General features: G+C 44.3%; 1 protein-coding gene across 5 annotated transcripts in view; it reads right to left on the bottom strand.

The window, feature by feature from the left end:
* Window positions 1–26512, bottom strand: part of LOC109854923 — an 84362-nt gene that overhangs the window by 10007 nt on the left and 47843 nt on the right. For all 5 annotated transcript variants that reach the window (XM_020428557.1, XM_020428561.1, XM_020428559.1 and 2 more), the window contains exons 5-6: window positions 21367–21848; window positions 18153–18216 (exon numbers count right to left, since the gene is read on the bottom strand). In XM_020428557.1, the coding sequence (XP_020284146.1) occupies window positions 18153–18216; window positions 21367–21848 (546 nt within the window). The remainder of the gene's footprint in view (window positions 1–18152; window positions 18217–21366; window positions 21849–26512) is intronic.

The raw sequence follows: 26512 nt of genomic DNA, 5'->3' as shown, positions 1-26512 counted from the left end.
ACCGCTTCTCTCTCGCTCGCGTGTATGTCGTGTACACGCACTTTACACGCACGTTTTTACGCGCGCGCGCACACGCGTACGTACGGAGGGGTTAACGTAACCTACCTACGAAACTGCGTGTTTGGATAATGCCCGTCGAGTGCCCGCTGCGCTCGCCGATTCGTCGTCTTATAGTCGCGGCGATCCCCATTGAACGCTTTTTCTTCTCGAGAGGTTCTAAATACCGGTGAAAAAAAAAAAAAGAAAAAAAAAAGAAATATATGTGAACGGGTAACAACGAAAGTACAAACGTGCCCTCTTTCCTTTCTCTCCGCGTCGGTCTTTCGCCTCCTCTTACCCTCGGGTTGCAACCCTTCCTCGATGGTCCTCGTCGCGACATTGTTTCCGGAAAAATGGCTTCCCGAATGGAGCCGCCGACCAGATGTGATTTAATGACCCAGAATCAACGTTTAGGGCACTCGATCGGGAGCATTTCTGCCGCATGGGCACCGAGCGCACAAAGACTAATTTTCCTTATCTTCGCGTTAGGCAACGCGTGTAACGTGATTTCTAACAAATGGTCACTTTCGAGTGTATATATAGGAATATATAGAAAAAGCGTGCGATGTATTTGTTTGACCGAACTATATCAAATCAATAATCAAAGATCATTCATTCCGTGTATCAAAACATACACCGAAAAAATTATATTCTCGTAAGTAGAAGATTTTATACTTAAAAAATCTTCTTAAAGATTTTAGATGATATTCTTCTGAAATTAAGAATATATTCTTTATTTAAGAATATATAGTCTTTTTCGATAGTGAGATATATATGTTTTTCTATAGAGGCTTTTTATATTCTAATCAGTATATATTCTTATCAATATTACTATTTAGAGGATTTTCCTCTTAAAATAAGAAACTCTTCTTGGCGCCTATTTTAGTATAAAATATACTTAAATTAAGTGGGATATCTCTCTCTCCTCAAAACAAGAATACAATTTTTTCGGTGTACGTGTATATATATAAATACACCGAAAAAATTATATTCTTATAAGTAGAAGATTTTACACTTAAAAAATCTTCTTAAAGATTTTAGATGATATTCTTCCGAAATTAAGAATATATTCTTAATTTAAGAATATAGTCTTTTTCGATAGTGAGATATATATGTTTTTCCATAGAGGCTCTTTATATTCTAATCAGTATATATTCTTATCAATATTACTATTTAGAGGATTTTCCTCTTAAAATAAGAAACTCTTCTTGGCGTCTATTTTAGTATAAAATATACTTAAAGTAAGTGAAATATCTCCTCAAAACAAGAATACAATTTTTTCGGTGTAGAATACATGTGACTGAACCGCGCACACGTTGCGATGTGTAACAGACGGATATCGAATGTATATCGCGACCGTTTCGTGTTAATAATACACGTCTACCAACGATCGCATAAAAATAGTGAACGATAGACTTCTTAGCGTAAAGCAGTTCGAATGTTTTACGGGCGCGAGCTTAGGAGTCTGTCGGCGCCAGCATCAAGCGCGCGGAGACGCTCGCTACAAAGGGAGAATACGGGGAGGAAAGAGTAGGGGATAAGGGAGAGAGAGAGAGAGAGACGGGGGGAAAGACGAGAACTGAAGCTGAAAAGGAGAGAATAAGTCGAAAGAGGAAGAAGCCGACCGACAGTAAACTATTCTAAGATCCAAACGGGAGTGTCGCGAACTTATTGTCTCTCGGCGAACGCGGCGGCGTTATTTCTGTCAAAATTACGTTATGGTCGCTATTCTCCTATCTCCTCCCCCTTCACCCCGTGTCCCGTCCGTTCCGCTACCCACTCGTTTAGCACCTTCTTCCTTTCTCCGTTTCTTCTTATCTCCCGCGCTCTCCCGCGCTCTCCCGCGTCCATCCATCGCGCGCCCTTCTTTTTCTCCCCTCGTCGAGACAGCATCTACCTCTCTCTCGCGGCGCTTTTTCGTTTTCTTTCCCCTCCTCCACCCCTCCGCCTGCGTGCGCCGCGTTTCTGCGGAGCAATAATCGTCGGATACCGGAGTAAACGTTATTACACGGATTGCACGGTAAGGATGATGAATGCACGCCGTAATCTCGTCAAAGAAAGATCTGATTTTTGTTTTTTTGTTTTTTTTTTGTTTTTGTTTTTTTCCCCACCACCTTTTTCGCCCAGATGAATGACGGAGCGAATTGTCCGTCTCTTCCGAGACGCGCAATCTCCGAATGATAAAACTTTAGGTTATATTTTAAGCTTCGAGATGTTTCATCCTCTTTCTCTCTCTCTCTCTGAGATTTGCCAGTTATCATCGCGCGGCAGTTATAAAACCGGTCTATTAGCTCCTGGCCGTGACAAAGCTTGATTCAAACTACATTTCTGAAATAATTGGCGCAACAAAGAGATCGCAGTCATCCGTTTAGCACCTTCCTCGGTGCGTGGCGTGACGTCGTCGCGTTTTCTTCTTGCGTGCAAAATCTCATTCTCTTCTTATTGTGTACGACGACGCGGACCGTATAGGACGTAGAATAATTCGAGAGACGAGAATAAACGTCGTTATGGCCGTTCTCCCATTCGTGGCGAACGGGTTCATTATAATTAGTGCGCCCTCTTTACCGGAGAAGGTAACGCGAGGTGACAACGACGAGATATGAAAAGAAAGGAACTGTTTCATCGCGCTGATCACCGGCTTCGCTCTCTTCGCGAGAGGATCGCGCGGAACAATATAATCTTCGTAATCATCGTTTCATTAATTTGTGTCTTTTTACACGGAACGTTTTCCGTCGCGAATAAATTATCGTTTTTTCACGGGATGTGTCGGGATTGTTGTCGGTGTTTTACTTTTTTAAATTTATATTATTTCGAAATATATGCACGCGCGAAAGTTGTTTTTTCGAAACGCAAATTCGCTCTCTCTCTTGCTGTTCTTTCTTCCTATTGTCTTTCTTTCATCGCGCACACAAGCCTCTAATGTACCTTCTTTCATCCAATCAACGTCAGTGCAGTTATAGCTTACGCAACGTCGACGATCACGACGTAACGGCTTTAAGAAATGAGTACACGTGTCTTTTCCTGTCTCGAAGAACGCGAGCGTTAAACAGATGTTTGCAGACGCATGCGAGCATTTGATGTGATGATATCCGTCTTGGGATTTGCAGCAGCGTGCGAACGACAATATTTCGCGATTGACTTGCAATTAAGTTAGACGACGACGATCGTTCAACCCCCCCTCCCCCTCCCGCCCCCGTGAACAATAACGTCGTTGCGAAATCGAGGAGGGACTGTGCGGTAAAAAAAAAAACAAAAAAAAAAAGGCAATTTCAAGGGTCATCTCGAAACCCGATCTGGATCGTTTCGTGTCGCAGAATTGGCAACGCGGATTAAAAACTCTCGCGTTTGAAAAACTCTTCTCCGTCGTTTTTTTTTTTTTTTCGCTTTTACACGAGAGGCACGTTCGTTAATATCGCGGGCTGCGATATCGCTTTTACTTCACACACACACACACAGCGAAGCAAACGAGGGAGGGGTTCACCAGTTTCTCTTTCTTTAATCCCGAGGCTCGCCCTCGTCCCGCCGGACGCTGCGTCGCGTATATAGATTTTTTTCGGGGCAGTATTACACGCGTGTACTACTTAATACACCCTCTTATCCTCACCCCCTTCTCCTTCCTCCCTTGCGAGTCCCTTATGCAACCCCTTCCTTTATAGAACGCCGCGAACCCTCTGCGCCCCTTACTTATGACGGGCGTGTTAAATTTAACGAGGGGACGTTGCCATGCCAAATATTCGGGTACAATTTTTTAAGTCGCGCGGCGAGTGGAAATAAAATATTGTTAAAAAGTAATTCCGCGTAAAAACGTCGCTAATGTCTTTTTTGTAATTGTCTTCAAAGACGCGTTCAAAAAAAAAAAAAAAAAAAAAAGAGAAGTCGTCAGAATGAACAAAAAACCTAAGGAACTATTTTTTCTCTGTGACGCATTGCAACATTTTTGTTTTCTTGTTCCACCAACGCTTTTTCATTTGCTCGCACAAAGTACAGCCATCTTTTAACCGTGATTTCGCGCGAGTACGTGACCAGAATGTTTCGACGCGCGATCGCACGTATGTACATGTGCGTGAACACACATATACCTATTATGCGGATGTTCAAAGCGCAATGATGAACCGATAACACAGATGAGAATTTTTTATAATGCGACGCTTTTGTTTCTCGGCTTCGGGAACAGACGCGATTCTTCGAGCGAGTTTACAACCGGGGGCACTTGGTGTCCCTTCTCCGCGCGCGCGCGCGCATTGCAGTTCCCACCTCTCCGGGAGATCCCCGGTTTTTACACTAAACGCACTCCCTCGTGCACTTACTTACGTAGAACGCGCAAAAGTTTTTACGAGGGGAAACACACGCCGTGTGTGTGTAACATTAGAGACCCCGATATAAGCGCGCTCGGGCAATATCTATACCCCCCCTCCCGCCCCCCGTCCGTCGTTGACGCACACATATGTATGCAAGCACAAATTTCTCCCTCCACGGTTCCCGAAAAATAAACAGAATCGAACCCTTTCTACAAATTCAAATAGCCGGAAGGGGAAACCACCGCGCGCCGGGCTTGTTTCTCCGCGAGATCCTCTTTCTCGCTCTTTGTTCGACCTTCGAAAACTTTCCGCCGAGCCCTACAAAATAGGAGCTTGCCACGGATCGGCGATCCGCTGTCAAAACAAGAAATTCGATTCCCGTCGATCGAGAGAGAAAGAGAGAATATCTCCCCTCTTCTCTCCCACTCGCGCGATAGATCTTCCTGTCGGTGAATTTTCCGGCGCGCGACGCGGGGTGGCTGGATGAAAAAAAATGAAGGGGTTCGCCACATCGGGCAAATTTATCGATAATAGAGGTGGCGAGAGATGAAACATCGGAAACCGATTATACCCTTATTCGTGGTCAAATAAGGTCAGAGAAGAGAGCGCAATTTGTCGCGCGCACAGTTATCGATAATTGTACAGATGTCAGTCGTTGAAATGAGTTACGACAACTCGTCGAGAAACAGATCAAAATAGATTTTCTTAGAGAAAATTATCAGTAGGGAAAAAGAGTGGTATGAAAGAGTCATTTATTCGGCAGTTTCCGAACGCGAATCTCTTGGAAGTTTTAATTTTTATACAGCAACACCACAGACGTGTGTCATCCACAAACATGTGACAGATAATTAAAAATAAATAGCATTGTATTAAAGATTTTGTCGTTGAAAAGTAAATTTTTGAATTTTATTTCTTTGTTTTTTAACATTTTTGTGTAAAGAAAAAAAATAACACAAAAATTATTATATCGTGATTCTATATATGTATTTAGTCTCCTATAATTATGTAAATATTTCTCATTCATAAATATTTCTCATTAGCGTTAATTTGATAGTGTATTTTGAGATTATAATTTTTAAGAGGAAAAGTTTTGAAAGAGCCGGACTGTAGCGTGATGAAAGAGAGCCAGCTACAAAACAATCAAAAAATCTTTTTAATAAAACATCTCTGACAGTGAACGTAACAATAATTTGTCTTCAGATTCTGACAAACTATTATCAAAAATAAAAAAATAGAAAAATAGAAAAAGAAAATAATAATAATAATTGAGCAATAAATTATTTTTGTCAAAATTGCTTCTAATGATACTTTAGAAAGATTAAGGTTCTTTCTTCTCAATTGTAATTTTAAAAGTGTTTTCGAAAGTTTGATTAATAAGTAAGAGTTACTTAGATCTAAGTAACAAAATATATATATAAATTTGCGTTGAAGTTTTTGTTAATCTTGAAGAGATTGTTAATTGAAACTAGTTTTAGAGCATTTTGGTTAACACAACTGTTTGTTAACAATTATATTAATGTTTTGTTAACAGTTGTATCAAAATGTCTATTAATAGTTTGTTTATTATTTCGATTATAAACGATTAAAGGTTCTTGTTATACAAGGAGTCGGCTCTTTCAATAACATTCGATAGCTCTTTCAACATCATCATGTTATGAAAAAACTGAAGTTTTCTTTTTTTTTTAAGTAAAAATATGTTCATTAAGCTTGTTGGGTTTTGTATTTTTGTGTTTTATCATACATAACATAAAGGAATAAAACAATTAAAACTGAGATTCATCTCGGGCTCTGTGAAGTCTATAAAGGAATAAATAAACTACAAATTGGAACAATAAGCGTTGTGTTCGATTGCTTTTTAAATAATTTTTTCGGCTGTATACTAAAACTGGTTCTTTCGTGCCAATCTTCCCTCGCAATAATATTTTAATAATACTTATCGCGTTTCAACGCGATTTATCAGTAATTCGTGTACAATTGCAAATAACAATTTGTCATAACTTTGCAAATTAATATTTTATTCACGATTGTGTCACACTGATACAATTTGCATCAACCGTTAACGATGTAATGCAATTGTGTTTTTATTTGTTCCCGCGACTGCTGCTGGTCGTGTAATCTTCTCCGATGCCGCGTAAGACCAGATTAGCGTTAATCGTTTCGTGTTAGCTTTCTAGAGAATTAAGTCCTCCTTTCACTCGTTCGAGTTTGCCGGGTTCTGGCCACAGTTATAGTCGTTAGCAAAGCGACCGCGATCATCCGTCTTCATCTGTTTCGAATTTCAAGCCGGTGTGTAAGGCGTGCGTGCGATAAACAAGAACTGCATTACGTGCGGTGCCAACAACGTCGATCAACAGTGGCAACGGTGGTCGGTTATCTGTCCGCGTTAATAATGGCCCGCCAATAAACAATTTCATTTCCGCGAGGGAAATTACGGGCGCCGAGCGCCGCGCGCGCACACAACGGGTTCTCAGTTACATATTTCTCGCCGGGACGGTCTCTCTTTTGTTTTCTTTTTTTTTTTTTTGTTGGTGCGTTTCTTCCTCCTCTACGTTCATATCGTTTGAGAAAAGCGCGGCCGAGAAGAGCGCGCGACTCGTCGGTGCGGGCAGCTCGTTAACGGAAATTTACGACAAACTGGCACAACGAGAGCTCTCGCTCTGTGCGCACATCATATCCACAGCCTCACAGCCGGATGGAAGGCGCGCACATCCTTCGCGATGCGCGCGAGGAGCCTGAGCAAACGCCGCGCCGATTTTTTTCTTATCCGCGCGCGCGCGCGCCTATTTCGAAGTTTTACAAAGTGCCGCGCCGCAACGCGCGTGATTTACGAGATCGCGCATCCAATAAACTTTGAATATTCCCCGGGCGCGGTTATACGACTGTTAGCTTAACAAGGCGGTTAGACGAGCGCGTAACGAGCGCGGACTACTATTAAGCGCGCCACTATTTTCCATCGACACGCCTGAAACTCCCCCCGCTCGAGAAGAATTGCGAGATTCTTCGCTTCATTTTCTTTCATTGCGCTGAGTCCAACTGATATTTTACGCTTCGTCATTTTAATTGCGCACACTTGCGTTATACACTTCAAAAACTTTGTTTATATAAAACTATCATCGCGTTTATATATTATATAAATAATATAAACTTTAGATAATTTTAATTTAAAATATCGACGCGATGTTGATTCGACAAACAAAATAGATCTGACAAGCTATTAAATATTGTCCCCCAAAAAAGTCGTTCTTCGATCTGCTACTCGGAGAAACGGCTCGTCAATCGGCTATTTTTCACCGGGCATTGGCAGCTCGCTCGATTTCGAAAGATCGAGGGTCGTCGACAGCGGAGAGAGAAAGAGGGGAGTAATTAAATTTAGAATATTTTTTAAATTTCTCCGATTCCGCTCGCATGATTTGGCACGCGCGTCTTCTTCTTGTCTATCTCGTCTTTGCTTCGTCGCGCGAACAAACAAAAGAAAGAAAATTCAAAAGGGAAAAACAAAAACGTTTTCCTCCCGATCTCTCGCATCGGAAAATTCGCAGGGCCGTATTCTGATCGACAATCGCTCCAACGTGTCATCGAATTGAAACAATTATTCTTAATAAAAAAAAAAAAAAGAAAAAAACAAATGACGCAACAACAGTTTTAAGGTGTTAGTTTTCAAATAAGTATTAACAAATTTTATACAAGTGAAAATAATGTAGCGATAATTTTGTTGTTACTTTGTGATACGCTAAAGTTTGTTTCTGAATGTCATCGGTATGTAATACCATAAATCGTAACAATAGATTTATCCATTTGTGCGCGCCGATCCAATGGTGAACGACCGAGGCGATGAAAAACTCTCTCATCTGTGTGAGACCCAACCCCTTTCGCGCACACGGCCCTGACCCTCCTGAGCCTCCCCGGCCGTTTTAGTTTGGCCTAGCGCTAAAACAATCGGCGACTTCGTGGTCTTGGTCTCGACCCTCTTCGACCCCCCCTCGTCGGCTGTCTTTCTTCCTCGTGTTTCTCTCTCTTTCTCTTTCTCTCTTTCTTCCTCTCGGCGCTGCTTCTCTCCTCCGGTCGTTTCCATCGCGCCGGTGCTCGCACCCGGACGCCGTCGATTCTCCTTTTTCTTGCTTTTCGCGTCAAGCGCGAAATAACAGACGGACGAGAGCGGCGGAGTGGTCAGAGGGGGGAAACGAAGAAGGAAGAGAACTCGAGGAGAGCTAACTCGAATTACTAAAACGCCGAAGAGAGCCAACGAGCTCCGGAAAGCGAAGTTATACGGCGTTGAGGCGCGGGGCGTGCATGAGGGAGGAGAAAAGGTCTATTTATTAACGAGACGAGCCCCGCGAGATGCGACCGGGAAGAGTCCGCGGAGTTTTCTTCGTTCTCGGAAAAATGCGAAAACCGACTGGCTGCGCGGAATAACGTTTCCGCACATTCGCGAATTCGCAGAAGGATGGAAAAATAGGTTTCCGAGGGAAGTTCGTTAATTTCAACTTTTTGAACGACTTGTCGAACAAACGAGTTATCGATCGTTATTTTCCACGAGAAAAGGCGAGAAGAAAAATCGAAGCGCATCGCCGCGAAAAGAAGAACGCGGAAACGAACAACTTCGCGACGGATGGACGTCATAATCGATGGATGTCACAAAAATGTACCGCGCGATCTGTGAATCTTATCCGTAAATCTTCCAAGTTCTATTACCGCTTTTATTTTAACGATCGGAACGTTGAAAACGGGACAAATTAATCGCGAACACGTTGGACTATAATGTTCTGTGCCGCGAATAACGAAAGTCTGTACGGCTCATTACGCGCCAAGACTCCGCCACGACACGAATGAAACGCACACACGGCGACGGAGAAGAAACCGAGACGCAATAACGCGACAGAACGGCAGAAACGCGAAATACGTTTCTTGCGCGAAGAGAAGAGTTGCCCTCTTCTTCTCTCCCTCCCCCCCGCCCCCCGTTCGAAGAGAGACGCGCGTTCCTTTCGATCTCTTTTTCGTCTTCTCTCTCTTCTTTCGCGTTCCCCGCGATGCTCTTCCCCGCGATTCCTCTCTCTCTCTCGGACCTCGAGCAACGACGAGGCGCTTCGCGTTTCGTGATTATATTCTCGAAATAGTCAACCGGATGCCGACCGACGCGATGTGCGCCCGCGGATATATTCCGTATATTTCGGGAGACCCTTTTTTCGGGAGCGCGAGCGAGATACGAGGAGCGGAAGACACGATGATCTAAAAAACCCCCGCGGGAAGAAGAGTTTCGAGATCCGAAAGTCCGATCAGATAAGAGCGGGGTTATTTGAGGAAAAGCCAGAGCGCGAGAAAAAATACAGAAGAGGACACGAGAATATGTGGGACAGCGCGCGAAGACACAAATTTGCGTTAACGTTATTTACGGTAAATTGTGATGTTTTTTTTCTCCCTGAACAAAAGCGCTAATGGCGATTATTACTGGTTTTGATCGACGATTTGTACAGTCGAGGGGATGTAAAATTATTTTAACATCCGAGCATCGAAAAAAAAAAAAAAAATGCGAGAGAAAAAGCTCGTCGCGCATCTCGTCGCGAGTGGTGCGCGTTCGAGGATGTTGACGGATGCTGCCGTCTTCTGGTTCTCGAACGAGTGATTGATCAACGATCGGGGGCCCGAGGGACACACCGTGTAATTTTCTCGAAGCGACTCTCCACTTTCGAACTCGTCGGCGATGATTAAGAGTCATCCGTCGGCGATGTCTTCATTTCGCGGCAAACGCGATGCAAGGGCTTCACGGTCCTATCAATGACGTTTAGGGTAACATCGTAGAAAAATGTTCTGCGCGCGTTTTTGAGATTTATGTCTCTCTTTCTCTCTCTCTCTCTCTCTGAAAACTGCGTTAAAGCTTATATAAATCTCTACATACAATTTTTTACTTCGAGAGAAAATATGTATCGTTGCGTGTTTTAATTAGATTCTTCTACTATTTCTGGAAACGATTTTTCGGATTTTTTTTTATCGCTTCTGTATCACACACATTTTTTATCCCGACGTTTTTCGTGAACTTTCGGTTCGCTTCATCGGGGAACACAGCCTGATACTCGTACCATCTTGAAAATTAAAAAATTTCGCACCGCATTAATTAAAAGCAGATGGTTATCTCTTGCGAGATAAAAGAATTGCGCGGCGTAACAATGTGAGGAGTGATTTAGAGATTGCGTGATTTCGTTTAAATTTAATTTCGAGCGGATAATTCGATACAGTCGATGTGTATATGAGAATATAGCCGCGTTCTTGGCGAACCGAAAAATCGCGAAACGACAGCCAAGAAAAAACGAGGACGATAGCGAGGTGGAAGAGGGAGAGATCGGGAGGAGAGTCCGATCGTGTCCGATCAAGCAACGATGGATTCCTGAGTTTCGAGGACGGCATGCGATTGCCAATAGCTGTTTCCCCGATACAAATCGATCGGGGCCAATCTCGGGGCCAACGTCGCAACGTTTCGTTTAGTTCGTTTCGCAATTCCGTTTTTGAAACCAGCCATTTTTATCGTCAGCCGTTTCTCTAGCTCCTTTTATTATTACCAACGTAGAGAGATCGCGCGCGCGCGCGCGATGAAACACAACGTAAAAGCGCCGAGTTGCAGTAATTAAGCGAGCCCGCTATATATATATAATTAACGAGTGCCAGTCAAAATTGTGGCGTGAATGGCAAAATTAAAAAAATTTGCATAAAACTGCCGGCCTATTTTTCATAATGAGGTAAATGACACGTTGCGCAAGGTGATGAGCGGGAGCCTCTTTGCCAGAAACCGTGATTTCCTCCTGATCATCCTCCGCGCAAAAAAGAGCGTAAACAAGCGGAGTGGATTCGAGAATCCGCTCGAGGGACGACCTCCCCTCCTTTGCTCTATTAATTAGCTCGCGGCAGCCTGCACCCTCCCCTTCCTCCCCTCGCCGTTAATTTACTCCGCGCGAGTGTATTTTATTTTTCGCAAGGGTCCCTAAAACGCGGCGCGTCCCGACCGTCCCTTCGGGGGTCTGGATCCCGCTCTATTAATTAGCCGAGGCCCTTTTTTCCCGCGCGCTAACTTCGCAAGATCCATCGAATCCCGAACGGGGAAACGAAGGAGAACGCCGAGGAGACGTCTCTGGAATTCCAAGATCGGCACAAAAAAGGGAGAGAGACGGATATTAATACTTCTCTTGAAGGTTGATTGGCCTGTTGAAATATTTTTCACGTGATATTCGGACGCAAATCTTATTAACAAAGAGCACGCAACAAATTTGCGGAATGTGTGAAAATATTAAAATTCACATGATAGTTTCAAAAATAATTTAATTTTTGTGTCTTTAAAAGAGTAATACTTTTATCGATATATATTTTTGCAATACCGTAACAGTCGAGCGTTAAAATAACAGTGACCGATAATCATCTCCTTTGCTTCCATTAATTTTTTCCGTAATCTTCGAGTGTTAATTAATTAACACGCGATTCGAGTTATTTCGTAACGAATTTTTTTTTTTCACACACAAGCGGTTGATACGACGCCGGATGAATGAATGCGCGCGAAAAATTGTTTCTCCTTCGCGATCCGATAGCATCGGAGATGCCCGCGTAATAAAACGGGACACGGAAACGGGAAAGAAAGACAAAGAAAGATGGAATCGCGGCAACTCCTCTCTTTTGGGAGACGCTCCGCGTCGAGAAGGGATGAGAAAGAGCTCGAAAGGGCTCGACGTGGCGAGGCCACGAAAAATGAGGGAACGACATTCCGTTTGTGTGCACCGATGGATTTCGGCGACCGTCGCCGCGACCGTCCTTTTAATGCGACGACGATCGCGATTCCGCGGGAAGTAAGAAATTAATAAAAAGTTAAAGGAACGATAAATTATAGGTTGGCGAACGAAACGACGCGAGAGAAAACGTCGGTGGACGCGAAAGGGCCCCCTCTCGCCGATGATCAGACGGGACCCCTCCCCACCCCGTTTTGAGGGGCCGCTCGTCTCCCCTTGGCGATAAAATAAATTTCAAATATAAATAATAAAATTTCGCATCTCCGCGCGCGCGCGTCTCTTGAAGGCGCTGCGAGTTTTTACGAGACAAGGATGGGGACGACGAACGAGAACGCGGCGATGACGGGTCGTTTCGCGAGAATGCCTGGGAACGCGAGCGGAACCCACGAATTATATAGCCACGAGCACATTGTTTGCGCGTTGTCCCCGACGACGACGAAAATTGGCCATTGTCTGCGCGGATTCTAAGTGAACGCGAGCGATCATTACCGCAATCGAACGCGAATCGGCACAAAGAAGAATTGTCACCGCGTGACACTTTTATCGTCGTATCGCGACAAAAAAAAAAACCAAAAAAACTCGCCGCCGCGAAACAATAAATCGTTGTCACGCGCGCACGATAATTTTCCGATAATTCGATAAAGCGTTTCGAAAGACAAAAAAAAAAAAAGAAAAAGACAGAAGACGACGATGCAGCCGGTAATTTACCTGTCAAATATTTATTTAGCAGTTAATTCGCAAAGTTTCAACCCCTTTGCGAGCGTGGCGGACGTGGCGCGTGCAAATTCGTTTAAAAAGTTTCGAATGAACCATGAAATTCGTTTTCCTCTCTCCCGTCTCCCTCGCGCTCTCCCTTTCACCGCGCATATATCGCTTTTTAATGGTATTTCTTCAAGGCTAACGGTTGCTCGCTCGAGAAACGAACGCGGCGCGGCAAAACAGCGGATCGTCCGTCATCACGCACAATCGCGTTGTTCAATTTCGGATAATGAAATACAACTTACGAACTTAAACACGAACGAAAATTACCAAGTAAAACTCGTAAGAGAAATGTTTATGCAAATAAGAAAGAAAGAAAATTATATTTATGTATTTTGTGTGTGTGTGTGTTTTTTTTTTTAACAAAACCGATTAATTACACGAACAAAAAATTGTCCGTATAAAAACGTCGGCTTATTTTTCCTCGCAAGATTATCTTTTGTGAATATAACACGCAAATTAATTTATTTTGCAATTATTGTTAAGCAGGTAATAACGCGCGATAAAAAATAACTCTCTTTTTCAATTCTCCCGCATCGACTTGTTCCTCGGAACGTTTTGCCGCGGCTATTCTTTTTAGAATAAAACTAATTTCGCGCAAGAACCGTTCCTTTGTAATCGAATAATTCCTAATCCATATGTGGGCCTTACGTACATAAAGAATGATTCTCAGCAACTCGCGCGTATGCGAATATTGACGGCCCGCATCGCGGTGCGATATGTAACAAACAGAGCTCGCAACCGCGTTCCAAAAATTGCATTATACCCCGTAAAAATTACGCGCGCCAAAATCAGTCGAAAGAAAGAAGATTCCTTGAAATTTTCTCGCGATCATTCGCGCGCGCGTTATTGAACGGAAACTAAAGGTCGCCGAGGTTTGAACTCTTCGGTTTGTACCTTGAATCGTTGCGCGTACACACACATGTGTGGATCCTGTGCACAGGTAATTCTGGTGGAGGGGGCGGTGAGATCGTTGGCGGAGAGAATGAGGAGTTCGGGGGGAGACAGGGGGAGAGAGAGAGACCCTGGAGGGCCCGTGGAGAGACGGGGCACTATATGTAGAGAACGGTGCACCAGTTATTTATCGTAGCTCCCGTTTATGCTTTATTTGTTATTTGCTTGCCTGGCTCTCTCGGCTGCCTCGCCCAGACTGGCAGCCCGTGCAGATAGAGGTACGCCGCGCTCATCTACGTGGAACACCTACATTATCCGCCCCTACGGGCTCGCGCGACTATTCACGATAATGAATCTATTTCGCGTAATTAGACGTGCTAAGAGAATCATTTAAATTACGAGCCTGTTAAAAATTTCTAACAATTTCTCTCTCTCTCTCTCTCTCTCTCTCTCTCTCTCTCTCTTTCTCTTTCTCTCGTGGAATTGCACAATTCCACGTTATTAACTTAATTATTTGATTATACAATCAAACGCATAATGCGTGTACGGGGACTGCTGATTAAAAGAAAGCGATTTTTTTTTGTTACTATTAGCGCTGTTGTTCCGCAAAGATGCGCGTTGATTAATTAAGCGTTTTTCTTTGCCGCATTGACAGACGCGGTCGTTAAAAATCAAGGATATCAATATTACTCACGTATCGTGGCGCGATAGTGAAGCTTAATTAAATTGTATTTGCACAAAATTGATGAGTACAGATATCGGCGAGGCCGTTAAAACCGCTGTCCGTAAACGTATGTCGAACAGGTGCAGACGCGGCGGCGTCGGCTAACGTGGCACATGTGTGTGCCACGGCGGGGCGATAATTGTTAAAGTCATAAATTGTTATAATTAGTAAGGAGCTCGCCGGAGTAAAATTTCGGAGGCCGAAATGCGGCATTTCATTAAGATGGATCGAGACAACGTAGCACACGTAACACACGCTCGTTTTTTTTTTTTTTCCTTCAAGAAGACGTGTACCACCTTATCGAATTTTAACGTCCGGCGTTGAAGCGATAGCGACTCGCCGAAGCAATTAATTAATTTCTCGAGTTCTTCGAGAAGTCCGCGAAAATGCAACCTAAATCAAATTGTAACATCAACGTTTGGAAATTAATAATCTCAAAGTAACAAGAACGTCGACGTCCGATTTTCTGAAACATTTAGTCCCCGCTCGGCGGAGAGAAGCTCCATATTACAAATTGTATATTACATTCGAAATGAATAAGCGGCGCCAATTGTGGAAAATTTATTATGTACCTTGTAATTGAGACTGCGAAAACACGGTTCTATTCAAGTACGTATCAGTATCCCAAGTTAAAACGAGTAAGTAAGCGATATTTATCTGTCTTAGCTGTGGCTACCGGTGGAAGATAAAAGGCGCTCTCTCTCTCTCTCTCTCTCTCTCGTAAGCGACAAAGTAGTATTCCGTAAAGTTTCGTACTTGTGCCCGGCGCGTCTTCACCGAAGCTTGAAACGCGCGGGCCTGATGTTCGCCCCATTACCAATTACCAATCTCGCGCGAGCACATCATACGTTTACGTCGCGCTCACGTCGTTAATGGTCATTTTCTCCACGATGTGTAATGAAGGCACCTCGGACGACGACGACGACGGCAAGGCAAGGTGGCCGCGGCGCGTCGATGTCAAACACACAGGAGAATTAAAAGAGAACCGACAACGACGAGTGTACATCGGGGAGGTGGGGAGGGGTGAGGGGACCGGGGGAATCCCAAGGAGAGAAGGAAGGGGGGAATGGAAGCGCATCTTCGGACACGATGAAGAGGCGGAAGGGGGTAAGTATATAGGGGGAGGGAGGGGGGGGAAGGGGGAAGGAGACGAGAGTCGAAGACACTGCGAGAAAGAGAGAATAATGCGTTAAAGCAGCAACCAGCAACTACTCTAATTGGCCACTTTGTCCATTTATTCGATTTATTTAAATTATGGGACAATTGACAGTAGGCATTCTATTTTTTAAATCTCCCCGGCCAACCGGCTGATTGGGCGAGATTGGCGTGAGACACTGGCCCCACAGATTCCCCAGTTGTGGGCTTAATCAGCTTTGATTGCTACCATCTCTCTCTTGCTCTCCGTCGTTCTCTCTCTCTCCCTCCTCGCGTCCTGTCTCTCTCTCTCTCTCTCTTTCTCTCTCTTTCTCTCTCCCCCCGTCCGTATCTCTTTCTCTCGGCGCGTTTTCTTTCTCTTTCTCTTTCCACGTACGCATACATCCACGTCTCCGTCCTTCTCTCTCGCGCGCACCCGCAATTCTCTCTTTCTCTCCCGTTTAGATTTACCCTTTTGCCTTCGGCTCGCGTATCTTTTTCTTTTTCTCTCTTTCTTCTTCTTTAGAATATTCCGCTTATATAGTCGCGCGAACGACGTATACGACACACACACACGTATACATATATTTTATTTTATTTCCATTTCGCCGCGGATCCCACCACGTATTTAATATCGTCCGGCCGACGTTGATTGGCCGATCCGAAATTGTGGGAATATGTCACTGGACGAGAAAATCCAACGGAGGCCGCCCACACACTCTCTCTCTTTCTCTCTTACTTGATAATTCTCCCCGCGCGCGCGCGCTCCCGCTTCTAACCGCGAGCGCGCCGTGATTTCCGTCGGGGAATCTCTTTTCACGGTTTTGAGAGGACGGAATTGGCGACGCGGCGGCGAACCGTCGTTGCGCGATTGCGAGTCATCCGCGAGCGTTTCCGAAGAAAATGACGAGACCCCGCGTGTGCCAACAAAGTGAAATGACGGCGGGGTAAAACGATTGATCTTAATAGCGCCTATTTACGGAGAAACACATCGGCGCACGTTTATGTAATACAGTTTACCCGTTTATTTGCCGCATTCAGCGAGCGATGTTTCCTCTATCAATCTCGTAAATTCCTTATTTTTCCCTCCCCCCAGCGATGATTAATTGAGAGGAGCGCTTTCTCTCTCTCTCTCTCTGTACACGTAATCACGACGACGTCTTTGCGCTTGTTAATTAAAAACTTCAAGTTTAGTACGGGGGGGATTGTTTTCTTTTAAATCAAGCGCAAATATTTGCATTGGACACAAATACATATATATATATATATATACATCCGAAAAGATTCGTGTCACATGTCTTCAAACGGCATGGGAAGCGACAGAGATCGGTAAACTCCCGAGTTCTTTCTTTTATCAACGCGGCCGAAGCAAATCCCTCCCCGCGTTCCCCTCAAACCCCTCGTGGGAGCCGTTGGCACTCATCCCATTTCCTTGATAATTCCCATAATGCTGTGGGCGGATATTCCAATAAAGGGGGAACAGCCCCTGGGCACAAAACACTGAAAGCGGCGGACGGCCGCGATTCGTCAGGTTGCGCCACGATTCACGAGTTTGCGAGGATCGAGACAAATAAAGGACTTGGACAGAACCGACGGGCACTCCACAGCCCAGGCTTACGTATAGCTTCAGATTTGTCACGTGGCATGCAGGAATGTGCGATAATTACTCAAAGATGCGGGCCCACTGTGGCCGGGCGCGCGCGCGCGCGCCCGACTGCAATTTCTCCAGCTTGTTCCGTGCGCGCGCGCGCGCGCAAGGCGACGGCCGATTATTAATTCCCGTCGGAAAATCCGCCGCTTTGAGAGGAGAAACGGAAATGGATTCCCAAAAAAAAGGAAACACATCTCCCGCAACGGAAATAAATCTTTGCGTTTGAAAATAAGCGAACACAAAAACTAAAGTAAACAGCGTGCTGACGAAGTTACTGGCACAAGTTCTTTTTTTTTTTCTAATTTGTGTGCGAGAAAAATTTTTCTACACCTAATTGATAAAAAATTGTATCGTCAAATATTAATCGTTAATATAATCGCGTGACGACAGAGCGCCATTAAGAATTCAATAAATAAACCGTTTCAATTTTACAGACGGTATCCGTCTATTAAATTAATCGCACATCCGGCCACTTCCGCAAGCGGAATACACACGCGGCCGGACTTTTTTTGGCGAACGCGGACGCATACCGATTATTTCTATCTCCGACGCCGTTGAAAGGTCAGGCGTCACCGCCGCGTACGATCGACACAACATTGTCTCCGTTCTAATCATAGGTTCGCTCGAAGCGATTAAAGCGTCGATTACAAATCACCTGGTCTAACCAGATCGCAGCTACGTGCGCGTCGATGATTTCGCATTCGCCGACCGTTCTGTTTTTTTTTTTTTTTTTTTTTCCACTCTCTCTCTCTCTCTCTTTGTCTTTTCTGTTATTTTTTATTTCACCTTTCTTTTGTTCGCACAAAGTAGGGTCATCGAACGCGGGAGTCTCGATTCGAATCTAATTACGATCCCGATAATTCCGTCAGCAGGAGGAAATAGTAACTCACCGGAAACCTTCGGGTCAGCTGCCTCCACCTTCATCGCCGCCAGGCTCGCTATTGTCGGCGGTACCTAAAAGAAATACATTACGATGTACAATGCACCGGCGTGCTCTCAGGGCCGTACACGAGCGAAGGGGGCGAAGCGAGCAAGGGGATAAACCATACCCGCACCGCCCACGCGCGGCGGACGCGCGAGATGTTTCCGTAAAATCCTATCGTGCAGAAGACCGGCCATTCCGCGAACTAATCGCGTTATTGCCTTAGGCCCCGCTCGTAATGGCCGCTTAATACTCTTCGTTAACCCTACCGCTACCAACGTGACGAAATTACCCCCGAGCGGATATCTTCGCGTTTTTTTTTTTTTTTTTTTTTGAGCTTTTTAACTCGAGCTTCGATCGTACAGCGCTCGTCTTCTGTGACGATATTTTGTTTGACGATCGAATGTCCGAGAGAAAACGGCGTCCCAAAATTAAAAAAATCGGGAGAAAAAGAAAAACGCGCGCGCGCGCGCACGCTGCTGCTAAGAAACGCGTCGCGCGCAAAGGAGAACGAAACTTTGCCGATGGGAAGCCCCATCGCGGATCGAATTATTCGAATGTTAATGTACGATTTCCGAAGCCCTAGCTGCGATCCCAAGTCGATCCGAATTTATGAGAACCAGTTACTTCATCGTCTTGTCCGTTTTTTTACTCTCTTTTTTCTTTTGTCGAACGTTCACATTTTACGTAAGAACCTTTTTTTTTGTTCGAAACGCGATGTCGCAAGGACAACGGCAACCTGTTGTTGTGAAACTCGATAAAGATTCGTTCCTTCGAAGCGCGCAATTTCTATTTATCGCGAAAGCTCTTGAATTACTTCGCGCATATATAAATATCACCTAAGCAGATTCCATTACGCGCGCCGTGACACATCGCGTCCGCATTATCATTTGACGTGGTTTCTTTGTCCCGCGATCTGATGTACCTCATTCCCCCCTAGTCCTAACAAGAAGCGCCAACGTCGCGATCGAGCGCGCGCGCGCGCACCGGAACAATCGATTAATTCCGTCGAATTTAATAGAACTCGCCTCACGTATGTGCGCGAACCATCGCGGGTCCCCCGTCAATTCCGCAATCTCCAATCAAACATATTTATATTCCTCGTTCACAATCACAATTCTTCCGCGCCCAATATTGTACGAATTGTCGGCGTATCGCGCATAATAATAACAATATTACGGGAGCGACCGTTTCCGGAAAGTTTATCGGCGAAAAACTTCGCGCGCCGCGGCTCCGAAGAGAGAGAGAAGAACGGGAAGGGAAGAAACGCGCATACGTGTTCGTACAGTCGCGTTACATTGTTTTTTGTTTGTTTTTTTTTTGTTTTTTCGAATTAAAAAGAAAAAAACGCGAACGGGGAAAGAAAACGAATGGAAACTAATGTGCATCACGATGTATATAATGCGAACGTATGTTCCGGGGTACTACCACAGGCAGAGGAGAGGGAAGGGAAAGGGGGGAAGGAGCGAAGAAAGAGAAAAGATCGGAATGAGACGGAGAGGTGGGGCGGGAAGAGCGGCGACGCGAAGAGGAAGAAGAGAATCGAAGAGAAGAGACAGAGAGAAAGAGAGAAGTAACGATAAGAGAAAGACGATGATAAAGAAAGAATGGGAGGGGAAAGAAGGGGAGCACGCCGATGAAGGAGGAGATGGAGGAGGGAAGGGTAGAGAGAGAGAGAGCGAGGAGAGGGGCAAAGAGGGTTACGGGAGAGAGTATAGAGGTATATGAGAAAACAATAGAGCTGATTTGCAAACAATAGAATAACGTTAAGACTCGAGTATTATACGCCGTTGTTACTTCTTGTGCCATAACGCCGGAGAGCATATGCCCATTAATATTCAAAGGCGAAAATAATGTAAACGACATGAGAAAAATCGCGGGAGAATAATTTCAATTCTCCCTGTACGGGATTCCACGCGGGCAGACGCGGCGATCCTGTTGGTCGCGGATCGCGGATCCAACGCGGTGTCGTCGTTTCGCGGTGTGTGTCTCTCCTCTGCCTCTTTGGGTGACCCGACGTATGTACGGTAACGAACGCCGTTTCTTTGTTGCGAAATCGTATATATTTGATAATAATATTCGATAACGACAAACGCGATGCAACAAACAAAGTTCCGTATCGTCGACAACTGCTCGTTGTCAATTTTTTGATACAACAAGTAAATATTTACTTGCAACAATAATTAATTAAAACAAGAGATAAAAATTATATAACTCGCGTAAAAATAAATAAAGATTTTCGCGTTCGCAGGGACAAGATAGGATTTGATTTTTTCTGGAAATAAACCGACGATCTCGATTGTTAAGAGTAACAAGAAAATTCGAAGATTCATTCGCAAGCGAATGAATTGCCAAGCGACGGCGAGGTCTCTATCGACTTTTATTGCGACGTGTATCATAACCGATTGTTCGTTGGCTTACGATTCTAGGAAGCGCTGTGAATTATTCTAACACACAGTTAAGCTCGCACACGTTCGAGAGAGCTCCCGTTGCTACTAACTTTTACGATCTCTGACGGGCGCGACTCGAGTCAGATGAGTCATATCGCGTATTGTTTTTGGACAGCTCCCGGTTGTGTCCTCGCATTTGACGCAATACCTATATAGCAAGAATTTAATGCTACTTAAATTTTTTAATACCGCTCCGACAATTGCGCTGACAGTTGCGCCACCGTTTGGAGTTCCTTGTCGACTTAAAACAAATTAACTCTCTCTCTGGAATGTGCCGCAGCTGTTTCGCCGCGTATTATAATACGATTACATACACGTTAATAAAACGTCGAATTTCAAAACTCGATGAGGGATCTAAGTTAAATCTAAGAGTTAAAACGAGATCGTCTTCTTCGCGCGGAACGTCAGAGCTCTCTGGTCTGTATAATTCGGAGCAAAAAACAAAAAAACAAATTACGACGCGCCAATTCCGTGTATACGATATATTAGGTCTATCGGAAAGTTCTGTCCGTTTTTTGTGAAATAAAACAAAATACAAATTTTTCTTAATTTTTCAAAAATGGGATATACAAATTGCCCTCACGCCGGCAAGAAATCATTAATAACAATGGCAATTATATATTATTTAATAAAGTTTATTGACGGTAAGAAAAATTTGTATTTTGTTTTGTTCCAAAAACGGACAGAACTTTCCGGTAGACCTAATAATATATGCGAGTCAAGAAAACTCACCCTGGAGTCTTCCGACTCTTCCCGCCTCACGTTCTGAAAGAGCACGCTGCCCATCTGAACCTGCAGATTCTGCTGCAGAAGCTGCGCCAACTGCGGATTCTGCGACAGAATCGCCGGATTCTGTTGCAAAAGTTGCGCCAACGCAGGATTCTGCACCAATATCTGACTCAGGGATGAGTTCGCCACTGCGTGCAAGGGATGTTGCTGTTGCTCCTGCTGCGATTGATGTTGCTGCGATTGTTGTTGCTGTTGCTGCTGCTGTTGTTGCTGCGGCTGCTGTTGCGGCTGCTGTTGTTGTTGTTGCTGCTGTTGTTGTTGTTGTTGCGGGTTCGGTGAACTCGCGTTTGACGTTTGACAGGATTGCGAGAGGTTTTGAAGAGGTGGAATCGCGCGCTGCGGACTTTGCGGAGTGTGCGGGGGCGTAGGTGGACTTCCGGGGGCCATCGAAGAAGCGTCCTTCTCCTCCTTTATCTTCACCTTCCCTGAGAGAAAATGCAAGTGATTTTCAATGTCGTTTGAAAATGTTCAACTGTTTTTTTAATAAAAAAAAACAAACGAACAAACAAACAAACATCCAGTGTTTTGTGAAATTAAAAAAATAAATTACAAAAGAGATAGAATACGCCGATACGTGTGAAAAGAATGATATTATAATATTTTTGCATAAACACAGTTTCGTAATCAACAATGACAAAGTCGATTTTATTGTGTCGGTAATGACACGCGACCTGAGATTTCTCGAGAAATCCATAAGTGCATAATATGAATGATTGGAACTGGGATAAAGTAGAAAAACAACTCTCTGACATATTATTATTATTATTGTTGACGTCTTCTACTCCGCAAGGCTTGAGACGTACAATGTTGGAAAGAAAACGATGTGAAATAAAAAACAAAAAAACAAAAAAAACACACAACGTCAATCAAGAGCAAGATTTGTTCGTATTCTGCTCGATGAGAGTTAAACGCTCGTCATAAATCGAGTCGAGTTAAACGAACACGAAAACTTCGCGCTCGAGAACCGCGCAAGTTGTCCGATAAGAAGCGGTATAAAATTATAGCGGAGGTATAGAATTACTATATCAGCCGGAAACGATTGAATCGGCCGATATACACATATAATTACAAATTCGAATTATCATTTCTAATTATTGCCTCCTCGAAACGCACATTGTTATTTTAAACGCGCGCCGTTTCAATTGATATAAAAGAAACGATTGTTAAAACCGCGAAACAAAATAGAAGGCGCGTTTGCCAGTTTTTTTATCCGTCATTGTTTTTTATCGCGCGATTGTTGATTGGATAGGGAATTCTTCTACGTCTCGCGCGTTTCACCTAAAAAACTAAAACTTGTGCGAACTTGTGCGGAAATTCTGGAGCTCTGATACTCGCCAGAATTCTGACGAGAACTGACTCCTCGCGATTGTTTTCCTTCATTCTTTCCTGATCTCGGGAAGATCTTACAGAGGGGCGATGAGCTTCCGGATTGGTTCGAGAAAGCAGCGAATAGGCAGCGATTCTCTACGAGGGATGTGCTTCGAAGGTTCCTCGAAGGCAACGACAGACAGAGGGAGAGATCGCGGGGAAAGTTTTTTTTTTTTTTTTTTTTTCCTTAGATTCGAAGTCGTGAAATTGAGACGTCTCTATTTTCTAAAAGCCGCGTAATCGACTGCCGGCAGGTACATCTGCTCTCTCAGCTATTTTCCAGAAGGGGAGAAAAATATATATATATATAAAAAAAGTTCGTGATACCGCGCAAACTATTCTATAGCGAATAGACTTTAATTACTGATCGATCACACGTTGATTGTTTTTTCAGTAAAAACTTCACAAGTCAGTTTTTTTTTTTTTTTTTTTTTTTTTTTTTTGTCAAACTTTAAATTAAATATAATCTTTCAATTCGTTCACGCTTCAACATTTTTTGCGTCAGCAAAATTGCAGGATAATGTCTCAGCAAAACTTTTGATGTAACGAGATTAGATATATATATATATATATATATATATTTTTTTTTTTTCCAAGAAAATATGAACCATTTTGGTTTTTATTGCAACAGAAAAAATGCGTACAGACCGTTAGAAAAAATGGCGGTCCGAAAGCAAACAGTTCACCGGCTAAGATATGAGTAAGGGTTGTTTTCGGGTGGAATGTTATATATTGGGTATAATCCACGAACAACAGATAGATAGGAGAGATGCGTTGCGTTCGCGCAAGTAAACCTTGAGAATGGAAAAGCTCATGGTGGTTGCTCGCAGTTTACGCTCGCAGGTGTGATAAAAAAATGGAAAAGCGAAGCATATAATAAAGGAAGATTCCGAAGGGAGAAAGGGAGCTTAAAAATCCCTTCCTTCAAACAGAGGGAGAAAACCAAGAATCCCCCCACCCTTGTCCTTTCCAAAGGTTAGATCGATGATGTCTACCGAAATTACGAAACCCCTTGGATATCTTTTTGGGGGGGTTTATTTCTCCTCGTTTCTCGCGGTTAAGGTTTCTCTTTCTTTTTCGTTCTTGCAGCGTTTTTCACCGCTGTTTTTTTTTTTTTCGTTAGACGAACGGAGAGCGTCCCGCTATCACGGATGAGACGGATGATTCGTTCGTTCGTTTTCCATCGACTCGAAGGACCTACAGCAATTTCATCGGTCGATGAAAAATGACTATCCGTCGTAATGCGGACTCCCCCGAGAAGAAAAACGAAAAAACGATGACACCGCGTCTCGGTGTGGGAAAATATTTGTTGCGCGCAACGTGTATCGGATAAACGCCCATAATTTTTTGGGAATCCGTCGAGACGCAAGTTTCGATTCGAATATTTCTATATCGTGCGTGTTTGTGCGATTCAAATGCGGGATTCTTTGCTTTTCGTGGGTGATTAAAATATGAAGAATTATAATTAATAAAAACGGAGAAAGAGAGAGAGAGAGAGAAGAATCGCGTCGTAAAAGAGCGCAAAAAAGATTTCAGACTCGCGTTCCGGTATTAAATGAATTCTCATCCTCTCGCGAGAGCGAGAGAGAGAGAGAGAGAGAGATTCTCTGAAGAATCGCATGCGTACGCGCGTTTCGTTGTATCTCGCTCGCGGCCGGGTCTTTAAATTGACTCGATTTTTAAAGCCTAGTCTGGAGAAGATACCGCGCTGCGGGGATTCTCTGTGTTTCTCTTCCTCTCCGGAGAGGACGTTTATTCCTTTCGTCTTTGCTCCAAATCGCCGCGCGCGCGAGCGAGTGTCATGCCGCATCGATATCACAGTCGCTACAGAAAAAACAATGCGTTGTCGCACACATCGCGCGGGTCATCTTTCCGAGATTCGTTCACTTTGCGAAAGTGACGTCGAACTCTAATGCGTTTTTGTAGGAAAAAAAAAAATGTGAATCTAATTAAAAAAAACTGTTGATTTTAGAACTTCATTTTTTTTTTTTGGCACTTTTGTGTTACCGCGCTTCGCGGCTATCAAACGAATAGACACGTACTTGTTAAGAGCTTCGTATAGAGAGATATTGAACAATAAAATAATCGAGATCACGCTCTCGATACGCTCGGGGCTCAAATTAGAGACGGCAACTGACATTCGACCCCTCAACCTCGAAAGTCGTGTGCAAAAAAAAAAAAAAAAAAAANAAAGAAACCGAGAAAAAGAGGCGCCAATACTTTCGTCTCTCGTATTTTCGAGCCCATTTTTACGAGATACTTAAACCTTTAAACGGGTGCGCACCGCTCGAATCAGACGCGTTTTTTTTTCGGGGAGCGTTTTAGGGGGAAAAAAAAAACGCGTTCTCGGATTTCAAATTTCGCAGGGAAATCGGTTAACCCTCGAAATCGACTGCGACACGACTCCGCCGTGCGACGAGGGGATCTCGCGCGATTTTTCTCAGGGGTTAAATCGAGCGTGGCCCCCGGAGAGATCAACGCGTTTTTTTCTCCTCTGCCCTTCCCCCCCCCCCATTCTTCGAGGAGTCGCGCAGGTACCTGATCGTCTACCTGCACGCGTCCATCCCGAAGGAAACCCGAAAAAGCGGAAAGAGAAATATCCCGCGAGGGACTGAGACGCAACGCGAGAGAAAAGAAAAAACCGAGATATTACGCGAGGATTCTCGAGTAGGGGAAGAAATACACACACGCGAAGGGATTTTTCGCGTGCACCTTTTCCTATCGTTTTTTTTTTTTTTTATCTCGTCGGCGCCTGCGGGACTCTCCGCGTTTCCCTTTCGCGCATCCCTCGGGCGGACCGCGAAGGGTATGAAACAGGGGGTAAAAGTGAGTTAATAGTCGGTAAAACGCCGTTTTCTCTCTCTCTCTCTCCGTGACCCGCAGGGGTTCGACCTCCGAGGGCCGGGGGGGGGGGCCTCTTCCTTTACTCCTCTCATCTGTTGCGCGAACGGGTAATTCCTCTTCTGGGGAGACTCGAAAGGAATAGAGAAAAAGATCTTTCGTACGCGCTGCATCGGTCGAGGAGGAAAACCGAGACACGAGGAATACTCCTTTCGGAGCGAGAGAAATCTGAGTAATCGTCGTCGCCAGCTTTCTGCTCTTCCGTTTTGTTCTCGAATTTCAAACGCGTGAGAACATTACGAATCAAAAAACGTACGAGTCCGTTAAATGTAAAAAAAAAAAAAAAACTGTAGACGCAACAATAAACTCGGCAAGATAACGAAATCGGTAATGAAATAATCGATCGACGAAATGTTCCCTTTTTAATCGCCTTTAATGGCTTTCAACACGATTCCTTCGCGCGACGTGCGATACAGTTCTGTCTACGTATGTGTGTGTGTGTGAATTCGGTATTCCAAACACAAAAGTAAGATTATCGGCACACAGACCGGCGGCTTCGGCTTTCTTGTTTCTCGCTAGAATCGAATTTCGAGCGCCTCGTCGTCGTCGTGTAACGAAACACGCGCGCGTTCAGAGCGCCTCGCGTTACGCGCGCCTCACCGCATACGTGGTGGTTAGGTCTTCGTCGCCCAACAACCCGGAATCATCAACGGAAGTAAGCCGGCCGGTTCGCGAGGAACGTGTGTTGTAAGCCGTGAATTCCACACTGTGCCGTGTGGCAACGGATATATACAGGGTGTTTCAGAACTATGGGATCAAACTTCTAGGGGTTATTCAGTGCAACAGTAGAAAACATTTGAGTATAGGGACCCATGTCCGG

Source organism: Pseudomyrmex gracilis, unplaced genomic scaffold (genome assembly GCF_002006095.1).
Source record: "Pseudomyrmex gracilis isolate BER0280 unplaced genomic scaffold, ASM200609v1 scaffold_75, whole genome shotgun sequence".
NCBI classification, from domain to species: domain Eukaryota; kingdom Metazoa; phylum Arthropoda; class Insecta; order Hymenoptera; family Formicidae; genus Pseudomyrmex; species Pseudomyrmex gracilis.
Note: the sequence above shows the minus strand (reverse complement) of the source record. Positions and strands in the feature narration are given on the sequence as shown.